General features: G+C 41.4%; 5 protein-coding genes across 6 annotated transcripts in view; all 5 read left to right on the top strand.

Moving 5' to 3' along the window:
* LOC311065419 (protocadherin gamma-C5-like) overlaps positions 1–16,633 on the top strand; it is a gene marked incomplete at its 5' end in the record, with an annotated part of 366,358 nt that overhangs the window by 241,725 nt on the left and 108,000 nt on the right. The window lies entirely within an intron of this gene.
* Positions 1,148–3,553, top strand: LOC311065653 (protocadherin gamma-A2-like; the record flags this gene model as incomplete). The annotated part of the gene is made up of 1 exon (XM_084086097.1): positions 1,148–3,553. One exon carries the CDS (start codon positions 1,148–1,150, stop codon positions 3,551–3,553), a length of 2,406 nt encoding a protein of 801 aa, XP_083942223.1.
* Positions 5,436–7,865, top strand: LOC311065652 (protocadherin beta-16-like; the record flags this gene model as incomplete). Its single annotated transcript, XM_084086096.1, has 1 exon — positions 5,436–7,865. The coding sequence occupies one exon, from the start codon at positions 5,436–5,438 to the stop codon at positions 7,863–7,865; it is 2,430 nt and encodes an 809-aa protein (XP_083942222.1).
* LOC311065425 (protocadherin beta-16-like) lies at positions 9,814–12,219 on the top strand (the record flags this gene model as incomplete). The annotated part of the gene is made up of 1 exon (XM_084085777.1): positions 9,814–12,219. One exon carries the CDS (start codon positions 9,814–9,816, stop codon positions 12,217–12,219), a length of 2,406 nt encoding a protein of 801 aa, XP_083941903.1.
* LOC311065651 (protocadherin beta-16-like) lies at positions 12,881–15,331 on the top strand (the record flags this gene model as incomplete). The annotated part of the gene is made up of 1 exon (XM_084086095.1): positions 12,881–15,331. The coding sequence occupies one exon, from the start codon at positions 12,881–12,883 to the stop codon at positions 15,329–15,331; it is 2,451 nt and encodes an 816-aa protein (XP_083942221.1).

Here is a 16,633-nt window from a genome sequence, read left to right as displayed (position 1 = left end):
GTTTCAGCACCATGGATAGCGACTTATTCAAGGCTTGCTTTTGTGTTGGTTGCGGCCACGGGTGTAGGGGCTGAACAACAGTGGCCTAATCATAAAGATATTTGCACTTTTCTTTTTAATGTATTCTACCATCTTTTTAGTTAGTTAGTTGGTCAGTTAGTTTGAATTGTCTGTTTCTGAACTGTGCAGTGGCAAACGGGAAGAGTGAAAATGAGATGTCAATTCCTCAGCCTGGAAGGGTTATGTTTATGACACTCTGAGCCTGTTGAAAAATCATTACGTGTGTGTGTGTGTGTGTGTGTGTGTGTGTGTGTGTGTGTGTGTGTGTGTGTGTGTGTGTGTGTGTGTGTGTGTGTGTGTGTGAGTGTGTGTGTGTGTGTGTGTGTGTGTGTGTGTGTGTGTGTGTGTGTGTGTGTGTGTGTGTGTGTGTGTGTGTGTGTGTGTGTGTGTGTGTGTGTGTGTGTGTGTGCGCGCGCGCGCGCGCTCTTCAGTTTGTGTTGGATGGGTGTTTTTCAGTTCCATGGACAATTTAATGGACATTTCCTCTGCTTGTAGTAGTGCATAAACTAATACATTATAACACAGCATATGTGTGCAGACAGAATATTGCGTATATGTCTGCACAGTGCATAAGTGTGTGTGCGTACTGTGGAATGAATGGATGTTGGCAGGTGCTTGTGTTATAGGCATATGCTCTGTCATTTTAAACCTCTTTGTAGCTCTTGTGATATATTGTCTTTGTTGCATACATTTAGTACTTATTTATACAGGCCAACATTTAGATCATTCTACAAACTTTATACTCAGTTGTCAAATGATTTAGAAGACTAGTGTCTCCAGTGAAAGTTACACCTTTTATCTGAGCTTCATCACTTTTGTAGTTCAATACGTTGAACAGAGAGGGACGCTGTTGGCCACTGAGTTTTTTTGCATTACCTCAGATTTGTTACAGAACCTCCTCCTTCTCCTAGATGCAGATACAGACTGAATTGTCCAGTGTTCGGAGAACATTATGTGGGGATTCGTCGTTTGTTCCGGGTTTTCCTGTACATAAAGCCTTGTCCATCATTGGAATTTAAACGGATTATTATTATTTTTTAATTATTATTGCTTAATGTTAAGCAGTAACGGATATTTTGCAAACGAAATGTCGGACATAAGAATGAGAGGGCAAGTACTGTTGTTTATCTTCGTCCTCTCTTTCAGTTCAGTCCTTGGGCAGGTCAGCTACTCCATCCCTGAGGAAATGGCGAAAGTGTCTGTAGTTGGTAATATAGCACAGGATTTAGGTCTGAATGTGAAAAGACTGAAATCAGGTAATGCTCGAATTTATACAAGGGACAGTGCAGAATACATCGAGCTGAATAAAGAAGCAGGAGTCCTCCTTATCAAAGAGAGAATAGACAGAGAGGCTTTGTGCGGTGCGACAACGCCTTGCGCGTTGCATTTTCAAATGATTCTGGAAAATCCTATGGAATTTTACACGGTTACCATTGAAATTACAGACATCAATGATAACCCTCCAACATTTGATAGAAGTGAAATTAAATACGAAATCAGTGAATCGGCTCTCACTGGAGCTCGATTCGTGTTGGAGAAAGCGCTAGATAAAGATGTTGGCGTTAATGGGCTTCAGAGATACACCCTGAAACCGACAGATAATTTTGCTCTGAAAACAATTAGTCGTGGAGATGGGACTAAAAATGTTGAAATGGTCTTACAGAAGCCGTTAGACAGAGAGAAACATGCGCGCTTATCACTTACATTAACGGCGATAGACGGAGGTGAACCTCAGCTCACAGGAACAATGGAGATTCTAATCACGGTTCTTGACGCCAATGACAACGCGCCTGTTTGTTCTAAGCCAGAATACAAGGCGAGCATAATAGAAAATGCTTCTGTTGGCACTGTAATAAATACGATAAGCGCCACAGACCTAGACGAGGGTGATTACGGGAAGGTGACATACACGATTCCAAAAACAGGGTCAGCTAGTCTTTTCCAAATTGATATCGAAACGGGTGTATTGACATTACTTGGAGTTATGGATTATGAGAAAATGAAACATTATGAATTAGACGTTCAAGTCACAGATAAAGGAGGCCTCTCAGATGCATGTAAAGTCATTATAGAAGTGCTTGATGTAAATGATAACAAACCGTCAATTGATATCATGTCTAAGTCACACAGCATATCTGAGGCTGTCAAACCAGGAACGGTTGTAACCATGATGAATGTACAAGATCTAGATTCTAATGAAAATGGTAAAGTCCATTGTGTTTTAGATGAAAACATTCCATTTTCTATGAAAACAACAGCAAATAACTTCTTTACAGTAGTGACAGACAGTGATTTGGACAGAGAAATAACGTCTGAATATAACATCAGTGTGACGTGTTCAGATGAGGGAGTGCCCTCGCTCTCTAGCAGCGTCACTATAGCCTTACAAATTGCAGATGTGAATGACAACGCTCCTGTCTTTGAGAAGACCTCATATGAGGCCTACATTGTAGAAAACAACACACCAGGACTCTCTATATTTGCAGTGAAAGCCAAAGATGCTGACTGGAACCAGAATGCTCGTGTTTCTTACATATTGGAGGACTCCTCGGTTAACGGAGTGCCAGTCTCCTCATATGTGTCTGTTAGTGCTGATAGTGGAGTAATACATGCAGTGCGTTCTTTTGACTATGAGCAGATAAAGGATTTCCAGTTCCTCCTCAAAGCTCAGGATGGAGGCTCTCCTCCACTCAGTAGTAATGTGACTGTGAAAATACTGATCCAGGACCAGAATGACAACCCTCCTCAGGTTTTGTATCCAGTCCTGAGTGGTAGCTCTCTGGTGGCTGAAATGGTACCTCGTTCAGCAGATGTGGGCTATCTAGTCACTAAAGTGGTTGCTGTTGATGTGGACTCTGGACAGAATGCCTGGCTCTCTTATAAATTGCATAAAGCCACAGACCGGGCGCTGTTTGAAGTGGGATTACAGAATGGAGAAATAAGAACTATCCGTCAAGTCACTGACAAAGATGTTGTGAAACAAAGACTGATTGTGGTAGTGGAGGACAACGGACAGCCCTCTCGTTCAGCTACAGTCAATGTTAACGTGGCGGTGGCTGACAGCTTCCCTGAAATTATCTCAGAGTTCACTGACTTTACACACGACAAGGAGTACAATGACAACCTGACCTTTTACTTAGTCTTAGCTTTGGCTGTAGTTTCCTTTCTCTTCATCATGTGTTTGGTTGTTATTATATCGGTGAAAATCTACCGATGGAGACAGTCTCGCATCCTCTACCATTCCAGTCTGCCAGTGATTCCATATTATCCACCACGTTACTCAGACACTTTGGGGACAGGGACTCTCCCTCATGTGTACAATTACGAGGTGTGCAGGACGACTGATTCCAGAAAGAGTGACTGTAAGTTCGGCAGAGCTGGTAGTCAGAACATACTGATAATGGACCCCAGTTCTACAGGGACGATGCAGCGAATACAGTGTGAAAAGAACATCTTGGATGAACCAGACTCTCCTATAGAGGTGAGTGCCTAGAAAGTACTGTATAATGAAAAACTTTTGCCTTAAACTAGGATATTTTGAACATATTGTCTTCATTTCCCACACCTATTCAGCTTTGTGTGTGTGTGTGTGTGTGTGTGTGTGTGTGTGTGTGTGTGTGTGTGTGTGTGTGTGTGTGTGTGTGTGTGTGTGTGTGTGTGTGTGTGTGTGTGTGTGTGTGTGTGTGTGTGTGTGTGTGTGTGTGTGTGTGTGTGTGTGTGTGTGTGTGTGTGTGTGTGTGCGTGTGTGTGCCGCGCGCGCATTACGGTAGTGTGATAGCACACGTATGTTTTATTTCAGCACCATGGACAGTGTAACATTTCACTCATTTTGATTGCCTGCAATAGTCCCTCTTTGTAATTTTCTTTATTTGCATTTCACTCTTTAAAGTTTGTTCTGTCAGTTTAAAGGTGCTATACAAATATAATTCCTCATTAGTGTTTTCTATTATAAATACTGACATGCTTTTACTGATGGCTAGTTGCTCGTGGGACAGCAACTCAATGGAGGATTTTGTTTTAGAATTGTGAGAAGGGTATATATTTCCGCGCTCGTGTGTGTGTGTGTGTGTGAGTATTTGTGTGTGTGTGTGTGTGTGTGTGTGTGTGTGTGTGTGTGTGTGTGTGTGTGTGTGTGTGTGTGTGTGTGTGTGTGTGTGTGTGCGTGTGTGTGTGCGTGTGTGCGTGTGTGCGTGTGCGTGTGCGTGTGTGTGTGTGTGTGTGTGTGTGTGTGTGCCTCTGCTTGCGTGCACGTCCTTGGCAATATAGGGTTTCAAAATGTCAGTCAAACTAAACGTGTCAGTTCACTTCAGCATAATTAAGTAATTGGGTTGTTATAAGCCAGCACAACTAGCAAACATTTGCTCTTGATTATTGTGATTTTATTGTAGAATGAAGGGTTAGGGGATTCATTCTGCCCATTCTGAGAAAGAATGCCAAGGATAGTATTGCAAACATTGGGTCATTCGTATAGCAACTGAATGGGTGTATTTAAGTGACATTTTCTGAATTTTACAGGAGGGCTTTTCATTGATTTCAATAATTTAATTAAAAACACCATAACAAAATTATATTAAAAAATACTTCGTTCTAGCCTAATTTGTATAAAAGTATAGATTTGCTTAAATGTTATGTTTTTAATAAAATCATTTCAGTAAATGAAAAGCTCTCCTTTAAAATTAGTTATATCATGTGCATATATAAGCGCGCTCGTGAGCACGTGTATATGTGTCCGCTTGTGCGTGTGTGCATAAGAGAGTGGGAGACAGAGAGACAGGCTGAGGCTGGGGTGTATTTATTTCAGTACTATGGACAGCGTTACCGAAGCATGCATACATTTTGAAAGCAGTATTGTATCCTATAGTGCAGCCTTGTGGCTATGTCCCATTTTGCTACAACTTCATTGGCATTAGGCACTTCATAGGTTCCTTTATATCATTTGCTTCCAAATAATATACATAATTGCAACGTTCATATATCTGTGTGATATGTGTGGTATACACTTTATAGTTTAGTAAACTCGGCACAGTATTCCAATGTGTCTTACTTGGTAAATAAAATGTGATCGAATGGTCAAAATATTATCCTGTATGTGTAATTCGATGCACTGAACAGACAGGGACGCTGTTGGCCATTGAGTATACGTTTTGAAATAATTGTAGTACCTCCTCCATGATGTGATGTCGATGTATTAAAGGGAAAAGAAAGAGAGAAATCCGGGTTGCAGAGAACAGCAGTCGAAGAGACGTTGAACTGACATTCCTTTGTCCCATGCTTGTGGATTACAGTGATAGGTGCTTTGGATATTCAAGATCTGAACTCAAACGGAATGTATATGGTTCCCTGAAGACAAATATTGCGCAAATTATACACCAAAAATGTCGGAGATAATAACACTGACACGGCAAGTACTGTTATTTATCTCGTTCCTCTCTCTCAGTTCTGTGCTCGGGCAGGTCAGTTACTCAGTTCCAGAGGAAATGGCGAAAGGCTCTTTAGTTGGGAATATAGCTCAGGATTTAGGTTTAGATGTGAATAGACTGAAATCAGGTAAAGCTCGCATTTATTCTAGAGACAGTGCAGAATACATGGAGCTGAATAAGGAAAGGGGTGCCCTTCTTATTAAAGAGAGAATAGACAGAGAATCGCTGTGTGGACAGACGACGCCTTGTGCTTTACATTTCCAGATTATTCTAGAAAGTCCAATGGAATTTTACAGTATCACTGTCCAAGTCGTAGATGTCAACGATAACCCTCCCACTTTTGAAAAAAGTGAGATGAAATTCAAAATTAGCGAGTCGGCGGTGACGGGGGCAAAATTTGTTCTGGCAAGGGCGGTGGATCACGATGTTGGTGTCAATGATCTTCAAAGCTACGTGTTAAAACCAACGGATAATTTTGCCCTAAAATTGCAGGATAAAGGAGATGGTAATACAATTGTGGAGATGGTGCTGCAGAAGCCCCTAGACAGAGAAAAACAAGAGCAGATATCTCTCGTGTTAACAGCCGTAGATGGTGGAGAGCCGCAGATGTCTGGGACAATGCAGATTCTGATTACAGTGTTAGACGCCAATGACAATGCCCCGGTTTTTACTCAGCCGAAATACGAAGCTACTGTGTCCGAGAATGCCCCCAAAGGAACAATTGTTGCCATAGTCAAAGCGACAGATGCAGATGAAGGAACAAACAGCAAAATAACCTATTCAATCACCAATTCTCTAGATGATATAAGGCACATATTTGAGGTAAACGAAGAAAGTGGTGAGGTTAAATTAATTGGAGACATTGACTTTGAAAAGGCGAGATTGTTTCAGATACATTTACTTGCAAGTGATGATGGAGGACTTACAGATTCCTGTAAATTAATTGTCGATGTGGAAGACGTTAATGACAACAAACCGGATATTAGCATAATGTCAAAGACAAGTGTCATATCGGAGGATGCCAAACCTCACACTGTCGTGACAATGATAAACGTTGAAGACCAAGATTCTGGTCAAAATGGCAAAGTCGTATGTTTTATCAGTGAAGAAATACCTTTCATTATCAGAACGTCAACAAATAATTTCTTCAGTTTAGTGACAGACAGTGATTTGGACAGAGAGAGAGCGTCTGAGTACAATATCAGTATGACGTGTTCTGATGAGGGAGTGCCCTCACTCTCAAGCAGCATCACTTTCAGTTTACAGATATCAGATGTAAATGACAACGCTCCTGTCTTTGAGAAAACATCATATGAGGCCTACATTGTAGAAAATAACACACCCGGACTCTCTATATTCACAGTAAAAGCCAGAGATGCTGATTGGAACCAGAATGCCCGTGTTTCTTATATACTGGAGGACTCTTATGTTAATGGCGTACCAGTTTCCTCATTTGTAACTGTCACTGCTGATAGTGGAGTCATACATGCAGTGCGCAGTTTTGACTACGAGCAGATCAAGGATTTCCAGTTCTGTGTTAAAGCTCAGGATGGAGGCTCTCCTCCACTCAGTAGTAATGTGACTGTGAAAATACTGATCCAAGACCAGAATGACAACGCTCCTCAGGTTCTGTATCCTGTCCAGAGTGGTGGTTCTCTGGTGGCTGAAATGGTACCCCGTTCAGCAGATGTGGCCTATCTGGTCACTAAAGTTGTGGCTGTTGATGTGGACTCTGGACAAAATGCCTGGCTCTCTTATAAACTGCAGAAAGCTACAGACAGGGCACTGTTTGAAGTGGGATTACAGAATGGAGAAATAAGAACTATCCGTCAAGTCACTGATAAAGATGCTGTGAAACAAAGACTGACTGTTGTAGTGGAGGACAACGGACAGCCCTCTCGTTCAGCTACAGTCAATGTTAACGTGGTGGTGGCTGACAGCTTCCCTGAAGTTCTCTCAGAGTTCAGTGACTTATCACACGACAAGGAGTCCAATGACAACCTGACTTTTTACTTAGTCTTGGCTTTGGCTGTAGTTTCCTTTCTCTTCATCACGTGTTTAGTTGTTATTGTATCAGTGAAAATATTTAGATGGAGACAGTCTCGCATCCTCTATCATTCCAACCTACCAGTGATTCCATATTATCCACCACGTTACTCAGACACTTTGGGAACAGGAACTCTGCCTCACGTGTACAATTACGAGACATGCAGGACGACTGACTCCAGAAGGAGCGACTGTAAATTTGCCAGAGCTGGTAGTCAGAACATACTGATCATGGACCCCAGTTCTACAGGGACTATGCAGCGAATACAGTGTGAAAAGAGCATCCTGGATGAACCAGATTCTCCTGTAGAGGTTAGTATAAAAATAGCTGATTTTTGAATATTTCTCTTTTTTGTAGCCAAGTGCATATAGCTTTGTTCACATTTCAGCACCTTGGATAGCGACAATATACAGCTGCGTCCACTTTTTTCCATCTTATATGCAGCATGTGTTTCTGTGTTTTCATAACAGCAGCCCTACTGTTTCTGTTTGTATGGCTTTGTCTGTTACAAAAATATGCATTATGATATATTCATACTGCGTTGGATACAGGATAATCCACATATTTTGATTTTTTTGCTGTTTCACTCTTCCTGAAATTCAAATCACACACCCTTCTCTGCTTCTCTCTTATCCATCATCATAGGGCCTATAGTCACATTTAAAGGTTATACTTTAAACATCTACTCCCACAGTCCCACTACGTGTCAGAGGCAGAAGTTGTCCTTTTTACTTCTCTATATGTATTGTATAGCTTTACTTACTATTTACTTTGCAGATTTAGATCATCAATAATTAATAAAATAATGAATGAAAAATGACTATACATCTTTTGAAAAATAGCAGATGTACAAGCTCACAAGGGCCGTGATATGATGCGTTTTGAGCTTGTAGATCTGCTATTTTTGAATAGTAGTTTGAAATATTGTTAATGATTAATAATTATACTCTAATAAAATGGGCATTCTGCATAATGATTTTTAACTTTTAAGTATAGGCTAGGTCTATATCTTTTGCAAGTTTGTACTTTGACAAAGGTAGGGTAAGTGATTTTATTTGGTTAAAATAAGTGTTAAATAGCTTTATATTCTGATAGTAGGCCTACTCATTTGCTATAGACTAGAGTGTTTGTTCACTAACAGGAGTATCCCTGTCTCTCCAGCTCTCTATTAAACAGAAAATGCATTTTCTAGTCAGGATACCAATTTTATCCAATCAGGATAGAGAACCATACAGGACACAGATTTAACAAGAGAAATTGGAAGTGATGACACAAAGACATGTGCAGACAACATTGGAACTGGAACATTATTTGAAAAAATTAAGCTGATAAATGTTTACTCTCTCCTGATTGGCTGACATTTTGTCACCTATACTGCATTTTTCTCCTTTTGTTTATCAAAGAGCTGGAGAGACAGGGAGACCGATGTTACTGAACAATCACTCTAGCATTGATTACTATCAGAATATAGTGCTTTAACCTTTTAACAAAAAACGTTTTGTTTTTCACCCAAAAATATATCGCTTACCCTATACCTTTTAAGGAAGATTGTCAATGCAGGACAATTAGTAACAAAGTATTTTTGCACTGTGATATTGCTAATTTTACTTAAGCACAAAATCTGAGATGGCTACTTCTTCCAACGTTGCCTGTAAGCACAATGGAAATAATGTAAAAGCTGTTGAGCTTAGTGTTATGTTACAACCCTTGTCAAATAGCATTGTTTCGTAAATTGCCTCTTTTCGGATATTTTCTTTATTGCATTTGACTGGTCATGTCAGTTAAAACGAATAGATGTAGAGAATCTCGCAAAGTCAATCATCTCAGTTATATCCAAGTTCACGCAATTGTTTTTCACATATCTAGGGGACAATGTTATTGAAAAGATGCACCTGTGTCCTGCAGGCTCAAGAATATCACAAATGTTTACAAGCAACGCTACATGCAACATATGCTGCTTGCTCAGCGCCTCAACTGCAATCGTTCCTCTCACTTTGAATATCACAATTTCACTGCAATTTTGAATTCTGAACTCACAGGGCCGCTGTTGCCCATAAGGTGTCTGTTCACGCACACGAGTATATTTTCAGCAGTACCTCCCCACAACACTGATAGAAAGAGGCATACGCAGAGCGCACAGTCCCGAAGAAAGAGGAAAAACGAAGGGACATAGTGTCATTGTTTGTGGTTCTATCATGAAAATCTTCTTTTAATATCACTGAATGGACTCTGGTGGATTATTTTTAATTCTCATTTGGATATTTACTCATCAAGTCGCACGAGAAAATGTCGACAGAGACAATGAGACGGCAAGTAGGCCTACTGATTATCTGGGTACTCTCTCTCAATTCAGTGATCGGGCAGGTCAGTTACAAAATTCCTGAAGAAATGCCAAAAGGGTCTTTAGTCGGTAATATAGCACAGGATTTGGGTTTGGATGTAAAGAGACTGAAGTCAGGTAAAGCTCGTATCTATACAGGAGACAGTGCAGAATACATCGCGCTGAATAAAGAAAGAGGCGTCCTCGTCATCAGTGAGAGGATAGACAGAGAGGAGCTTTGTGAACAAACGACGCCTTGCTCCTTACATTTCCAGATTATTTTAGAAAACCCAATGGAGTTTTATAGCATCACAGTTGAGATCACAGACATCAATGACAATCCACCGTCATTTGAAAAAAGTGAAGTTAAATTCAAAATCAGTGAATCAGCTGTAATTGGTGCTAAATTCGCTTTAGACAGAGCTATTGATCTTGATGTTGGTTCAAATGGTTTGCAAAGTTACATACTGAAACCAACGGACAATTTCATTCTAAAACTGCATAATCAGGCAGATGGTAGTAAAAATGTTGAAATAATTTTGCAAAAACCTCTTGATAGGGAGAAAAATGAGCACATATCTTTAGTTTTGACGGCTATAGATGGAGGAGAGCCCCAGATGTCTGGAACAATGCAGATTCTCATCACGGTGTTAGACGCTAATGACAACGCTCCTGTTTTTACACAGCCCATATACAAGGCTGCTGTGATCGAAAATTCTCCAACAGGGACAATTGTGACGACTGTCAGTGCATTAGATGCGGATCATGGCTCTAACGGTAGAATAACATATTCGATATCAAATACTATTGATCATAAGCGAGGGATATTTGAGGTGGGCGAGGAAGACGGTGAGGTCAGATTAATTGGCAACGTCGACTATGAAAAGTCACGAAGTTATCAAATTAATGTACATGCTAGTGATAATGGGGGTCTTACAGATTCTTGTAAAGTAATCGTGGATGTTGTAGATATGAATGATAACAAGCCAACTATCAATATTATGTCCAAATCCACTGTAATATCAGAAGGAGCAAAGCCAAATACTGTTGTGACAATGATTAACATTCAGGATCCAGACTCGGGGAATAATGGAAAAGTTAAATGTTCTATAAATGACAATGTTCCATTCACGATTAAATCCACTACAAATAATTTCTTTAGTTTAATGACAGACAGTGATTTGGACAGAGAGAGAGAATCTGATTATAATATCATTGTGACGTGCGCTGATGAGGGAGTGCCCTCGCTCTCCAGCAGCGTCACACTGAACTTAGAGATCTCAGATGTAAATGACAACGCGCCTGTATTTGAGAAGACATCATATGACGCCTATATTGTAGAAAACAACACACCAGGGCTCTCTATATTCACAATTAAAGCCAGAGATCCTGACTGGAACCAGAATGCCCGTGTTTCTTACATACTGGAGGACTCCTCTGTTAACGGAGTAGCCGTCTCCTCATATGTGTCTGTTAGTGCTGATAGTGGAGTCATACATGCAGTGCGCTCGTTTGACTATGAGCAGATCAAGGATTTCCAGTTCTGTGTCAAAGCACAGGATGGAGGCTCTCCTCCACTCAGTAGTAATGTGACTGTGAAAATACTGATCCAGGACCAGAATGACAACCCACCTCAGGTTCTGTATCCAGTCCAGAGTGGAGGCTCTCTGGTGGCTGAAATGGTGCCTCGTTCAGCAGATGTGGGCTATCTGGTCACTAAAGTGGTGGCCATTGATGTGGATTCTGGACAGAATGCCTGGCTCTCCTATAAACTGCAGAAAGCCACAGACAGGGCGCTGTTTGAAGTGGGATTACAGAATGGAGAAATAAGAACCATCCGTCAAGTCACTGATAAAGATGCTGTGAAACAAAGACTGATTGTTATAGTGGAGGACAACGGACAGCCCTCTCGTTCAGCTACAGTCAATGTTAACGTGGCGGTGGCTGACAGCTTCCCTGAAGTTCTCTCAGAGTTCACTGACTTTACACACGACAAGGAGTACAACGACAACCTGACATTTTACTTAGTGTTGGCTTTGGCTGTAGTTTCCTTTCTGTTCATCACGTGTTTAGTGGTTATTATATCAGTGAAAATATACAGATGGAGACAATCTCGCGTCCCATATCATTCCAGCCTTCCAGTGATTCCATATTATCCACCACGTTACTCAGACACTTTGGGGTCAGGGACTCTACCTCATGTGTACAATTACGAGGTTTGCAGGACAACTGACTCCAGAAAGAGTGACTGTAAGTTCGGCAGAGCTGGTAGTCAGAACATACTGATAATGGACCCTAGTTCAGGGACGATGCAGCGAATACAGTGTGAAAAGAGCATCCTGGATGAACCAGACTCTCCGATTGAGGTTTGAATATTTCTCTTTTCCTCTCGTAGCCAAGTGCAGCTCCGTTCAAATATCAGCACCTTGGATAGCTACAACCTATCCACTCTCTTCTCTCCTCTAGGTTAGAATATTTTTTGTTATGGAAAACATAACGATTTCCAAAATCATTCTTTTGTCATACACCTTTAATGCTTGTGTCTTTGACGCCTTCTTTTCTCTATCTCCCCATATGTTTCTCTTACACATAATGTTATGTTATATCCGTTACGTGCCTCTGTATTACTTTTGTTAAGCCATGCGCCCCTGTTTATTTAGGGCTATTGGTATACACCCAACTTCTCAACACATATTTATACCAGAGTGGCAAAGTGTATAATTCTTTTTATTCATTGAAATCTTGTCATGCAATATCTCAATATGAACTCACAGGGCCGCTGTTGGCCAGTGCGTTGACGTTTTAGACAGTTTGTGCAATACCTCCCACAATGTTTAGAAGATAGACAAAAAGAGGACGTTCAAGAACACACGTTCGTGCGGCAGAGAACATGGAGTGTACGATTTGCTTTATTTGAGAATTGTGGATTACATTGCTGTTTTTCTCTTGGACTTAAGTCGAAAGATATATTCTATTAAACGGATTATACTGCGTTTTTTTCCCCCTTCTTCCTTCGTCAGCGTGCAAGGGACAATGAGACGGCAAGCACTGTTGTTTATCTCGGTCCTCTCTCTCAGTTCAGTGCTCGGGCAGGTCAGCTACTCTATTCCCGAGGAAATGGTGAAAGGCTCTGTGGTCGGTAATATAGCTCAGGATTTAGGCTTGGATATGAAAAGACTGAAATCAGGACGAGCTCGAATTCATACTGTTGACAGCGCAGAATACATTGAGATGAATAAAGAAAAAGGAATCCTTCTTATCAAAGAGAGAATAGACAGAGAGGCGCTCTGTGGGCAGACGACGCCTTGCGCTCTACATTCTCAGGTTATTCTAGAAAACCCAATGGAATTGTTTCGAGTAACTGTAGAGATTACTGATATAAATGACAATGCCCCTAGTTTTAAAAACAACGTCAAACGTTTTGAAATTAGCGAGTCCGCAATAACAGGATCTAAATTTGTGTTGGAAAGGGCGGTGGATTCAGACATCGGGTTAAATGGACTCAAAAGCTATACCCTGAAACCTACCGATAATTTCGCACTGAAATTACATAGTCAGGCCGATGGAAATAAGAAAGTAGAAATGGTTTTGCAAAAGCCCTTAGACAGAGAGAGAAACGAGCAAATATCACTCCTATTAACAGCTGTAGATGGAGGGGAACCTCAGATGTCTGGGACAATGCAGATATTTGTGACCATACTCGATGTAAATGATAACGCCCCTGTTTTTAGTCAGTCAGTTTATAAAGCAAGCATAACTGAAAATTCCCTGAAAGGAACCATTTTGACAGAGGTTAGTGCTTCTGATGCGGACGACGGTGCACACGGTGAAGTATCTTATTCAATTTCAACTACCATGGACAGTATATCTGACATATTTGATGTCAATGAAAATGGTGAGGTTATATTAATTGGTGAGATTGATTTTGAAAAAGCCAAACATTACGAAATAGATATAGAGGCAAATGATAGTGGTGGCCTTTCTGACTCCAGTAAGGTTGTGGTCGATGTAATTGATGTAAACGATAATGCTCCCATTATAAGCGTACTTTCGAAGTCAAATTCAGTCCAAGAGGACGCGCCTCTAAGTACAGTTATTGTTATGCTTAATGTCCAAGACCCGGATTCTGAAAATAATGGGAGGGTGAACTGCAAGATAAATGAATATATACCATTTGCAATCAAGACTACGTCAAATGGTTTCTATAGCCTAGTGACTGACAATGATTTAGACCGAGAGAGAGCCTCTGAGTATAATATTAGCGTGACGTGTTTTGACGAGGGAGTGCCCTTACTCTCCAGCAGCGTCATTCTCAATCTGCAGATCTCAGATGTGAATGACAACGCTCCTGTATTTGAGAAAACATCATATGAGGCCTACATTGTAGAAAACAACACACCTGGACTCTCTATATTCATTGTTAAAGCCAGAGACTCTGACGGAAACCAGAATGCTCGTGTTTCTTACATACTGGAGGACTCCTCTGTTAACGGAGTGCCTGTCTCCTCATATGTGTCTGTGAGTGCTGACAGTGGAGTCATACATGCAGTGCGTTCTTTTGACTACGAGCAGATCAAGGATTTCCAGTTCTCTGTTAAAACTCAGGATGGAGGCTCTCCTCCACTCAGTAGTAATGTAACTGTGAAAATACTGATCCAGGACCAAAATGACAATGCACCTCAGGTTCTGTATCCAGTCCAGAGTAGTGGTGCTCTGGTGGCTGAAATGGTGCCTCGTTCAGCAGATGTGGGCTATCTGGTTACTAAAGTGGTGGCTGTTGATGTGGACTCAGGACAGAATGCCTGGCTCTCATATAAACTTCAGAAAGCTACAGACAGGGCGCTGTTTGAAGTGGGATTACAGAATGGAGAAATAAGAACAATCCGCCAAGTCACTGATAAAGATGCTGTGAAACAAAGACTGATCGTTGTAGTGGAGGACAACGGACAGCCCTCTCGTTCAGCTACTGTCAGTGTTAACGTGGCGGTGGCTGACAGCTTCCCTGAAGTTCTCTCTGAGTTCACTGACTTCACACACGACAAGGAGTACAATGACAACCTGACGTTTTTCTTAGTGTTGGCTTTGGCTGTCGTTTCCTTTCTCTTCATTACGTGTTTAGTGGTTATTATATCAGTGAAAATATACAGATGGAGACAGTCTCGCATCCTCTATCATTCCAATCTACCAGTTATTCCATATTATCCACCACGTTACTCAGACACTTTGGGGACAGGGACTCTCCCACATGTTTACAATTACGAGGTGTGCAGGACAACTGACTCCAGAAAGAGTGACTGTAAGTTTGGCAGAGCTGGTAGTCAGAACATACTGATAATGGACCCCAGTTCTACAGGGACGATGCAGCGAATACAGTGTGAAAAGAGCATCCTGGATGAACCAGACTCGCCGATTGAGGTTAGAACATTTCACTTTTCTCTTGTAGCCAGGTGCATAGCTTTGTTCAGATTTCAGCACCCTGGATAGCGACAACCTGAAGCTCCATCCACTGTTTTTTCTCTCCTCCAAAGCTTAAAATATTCTTTGTAATGAAAAACACAACCTTTTCGAACATTATTCGTTTGCCATACATCGCTAATGTTTGTCTCTTTGACACCTTCTTTCCACTATCTCTCCATATATCTCACACATATGTTAAGTTGTGTTATATCCATATCACATGCCTCTTTTCGGCCTGGCGAGAGAGTATGTTTTATACCCCCTGTCCTTCCGTCCATCTGTCCGTCCGTGTGTCTGTCTGTGAACAGCTAATCTCCGGCACCGTTAGCCCGGCCGCTGCGAAACTGTGCACACACACTCCCTGGATGCCAAAGCCAAACCTCTGCCCCGAACTTTTCAGATTGGCTTGTTATAGCGCAACCAGGAGGCCGATTTGTGCAAAACACATTTTTGGATATCACTCCTACAGATTTTGTCCAAACCTCACACAAATCGGTACAAAGTATCTATATAGTCATGTGATCAACACGGATCTGTCCGATTTTCTTTATTCTATCCTGATTGGCTAAGACTGGCTTCCAAAGTTTGCAGGATTGGTTCGTTTTGAACAAAATACCTCAAATCATCAACGCAGCGTGTGATTGCCGTGACATTTTGCGCACACCTTCCCAATAGGCCGAGGAAGAAATGCCACCCTTTTCACATTGGCCTGTTATAGCGCCACCAGCAGGTCCAATTTAGCAAAACACAATTTTGGAACAAAATGCCTCAAATCATGAATGCAGTGTCCAATGGACCCTTCGCTAAACCCCACCCCAAAAGCGATTGTCCAATGCCAGCTTAGCAACCGTTGTTAGCCTGGCACAGGTCTGGCAAACTTTCGTCACCTGCCATAGCTGTCAATGTTATTTCGCCCGCACACACACACACAATCATTTGCAACATAATAGCAAGAACAGGAATACCACGATAACGCAATGGTGACTATGAACCAGCAACAGATTCCACTTATCCACAACTGGAGGGTTCTCTTCCCAAGCTGAAATCTGCGCTTAAACTGGAAGGCTATGGCTGTGCCTGAGTTGTTGAACACAGCTTAACGTTGGGAAAGTTACACGACTCACTCACCCAGGTGATGTCAATGATAATAATCACCGTAATCGTAACACAATTCAGAATCCCAGCGCTGCCTGTTTCGAATTCCGCACGTTAAAGTATATTCATTCATTTGTTCGTCTATTTATTAACTGCTACTGTAGTCTTACCCTGCGGTACATGAAAACTCCTGTTACAGTCATGGATCAACTTCAACCTGGTGTTTGCACTTTC

Source organism: Gymnoscopelus microlampas, assembly GCF_963454915.1.
Source record: "Gymnoscopelus microlampas genome assembly, chromosome: 18".
NCBI classification, from domain to species: Eukaryota; Metazoa; Chordata; class Actinopteri; order Myctophiformes; family Myctophidae; genus Gymnoscopelus; species Gymnoscopelus microlampas.
This window is presented reverse-complemented; position numbering and strand designations above follow the sequence as displayed.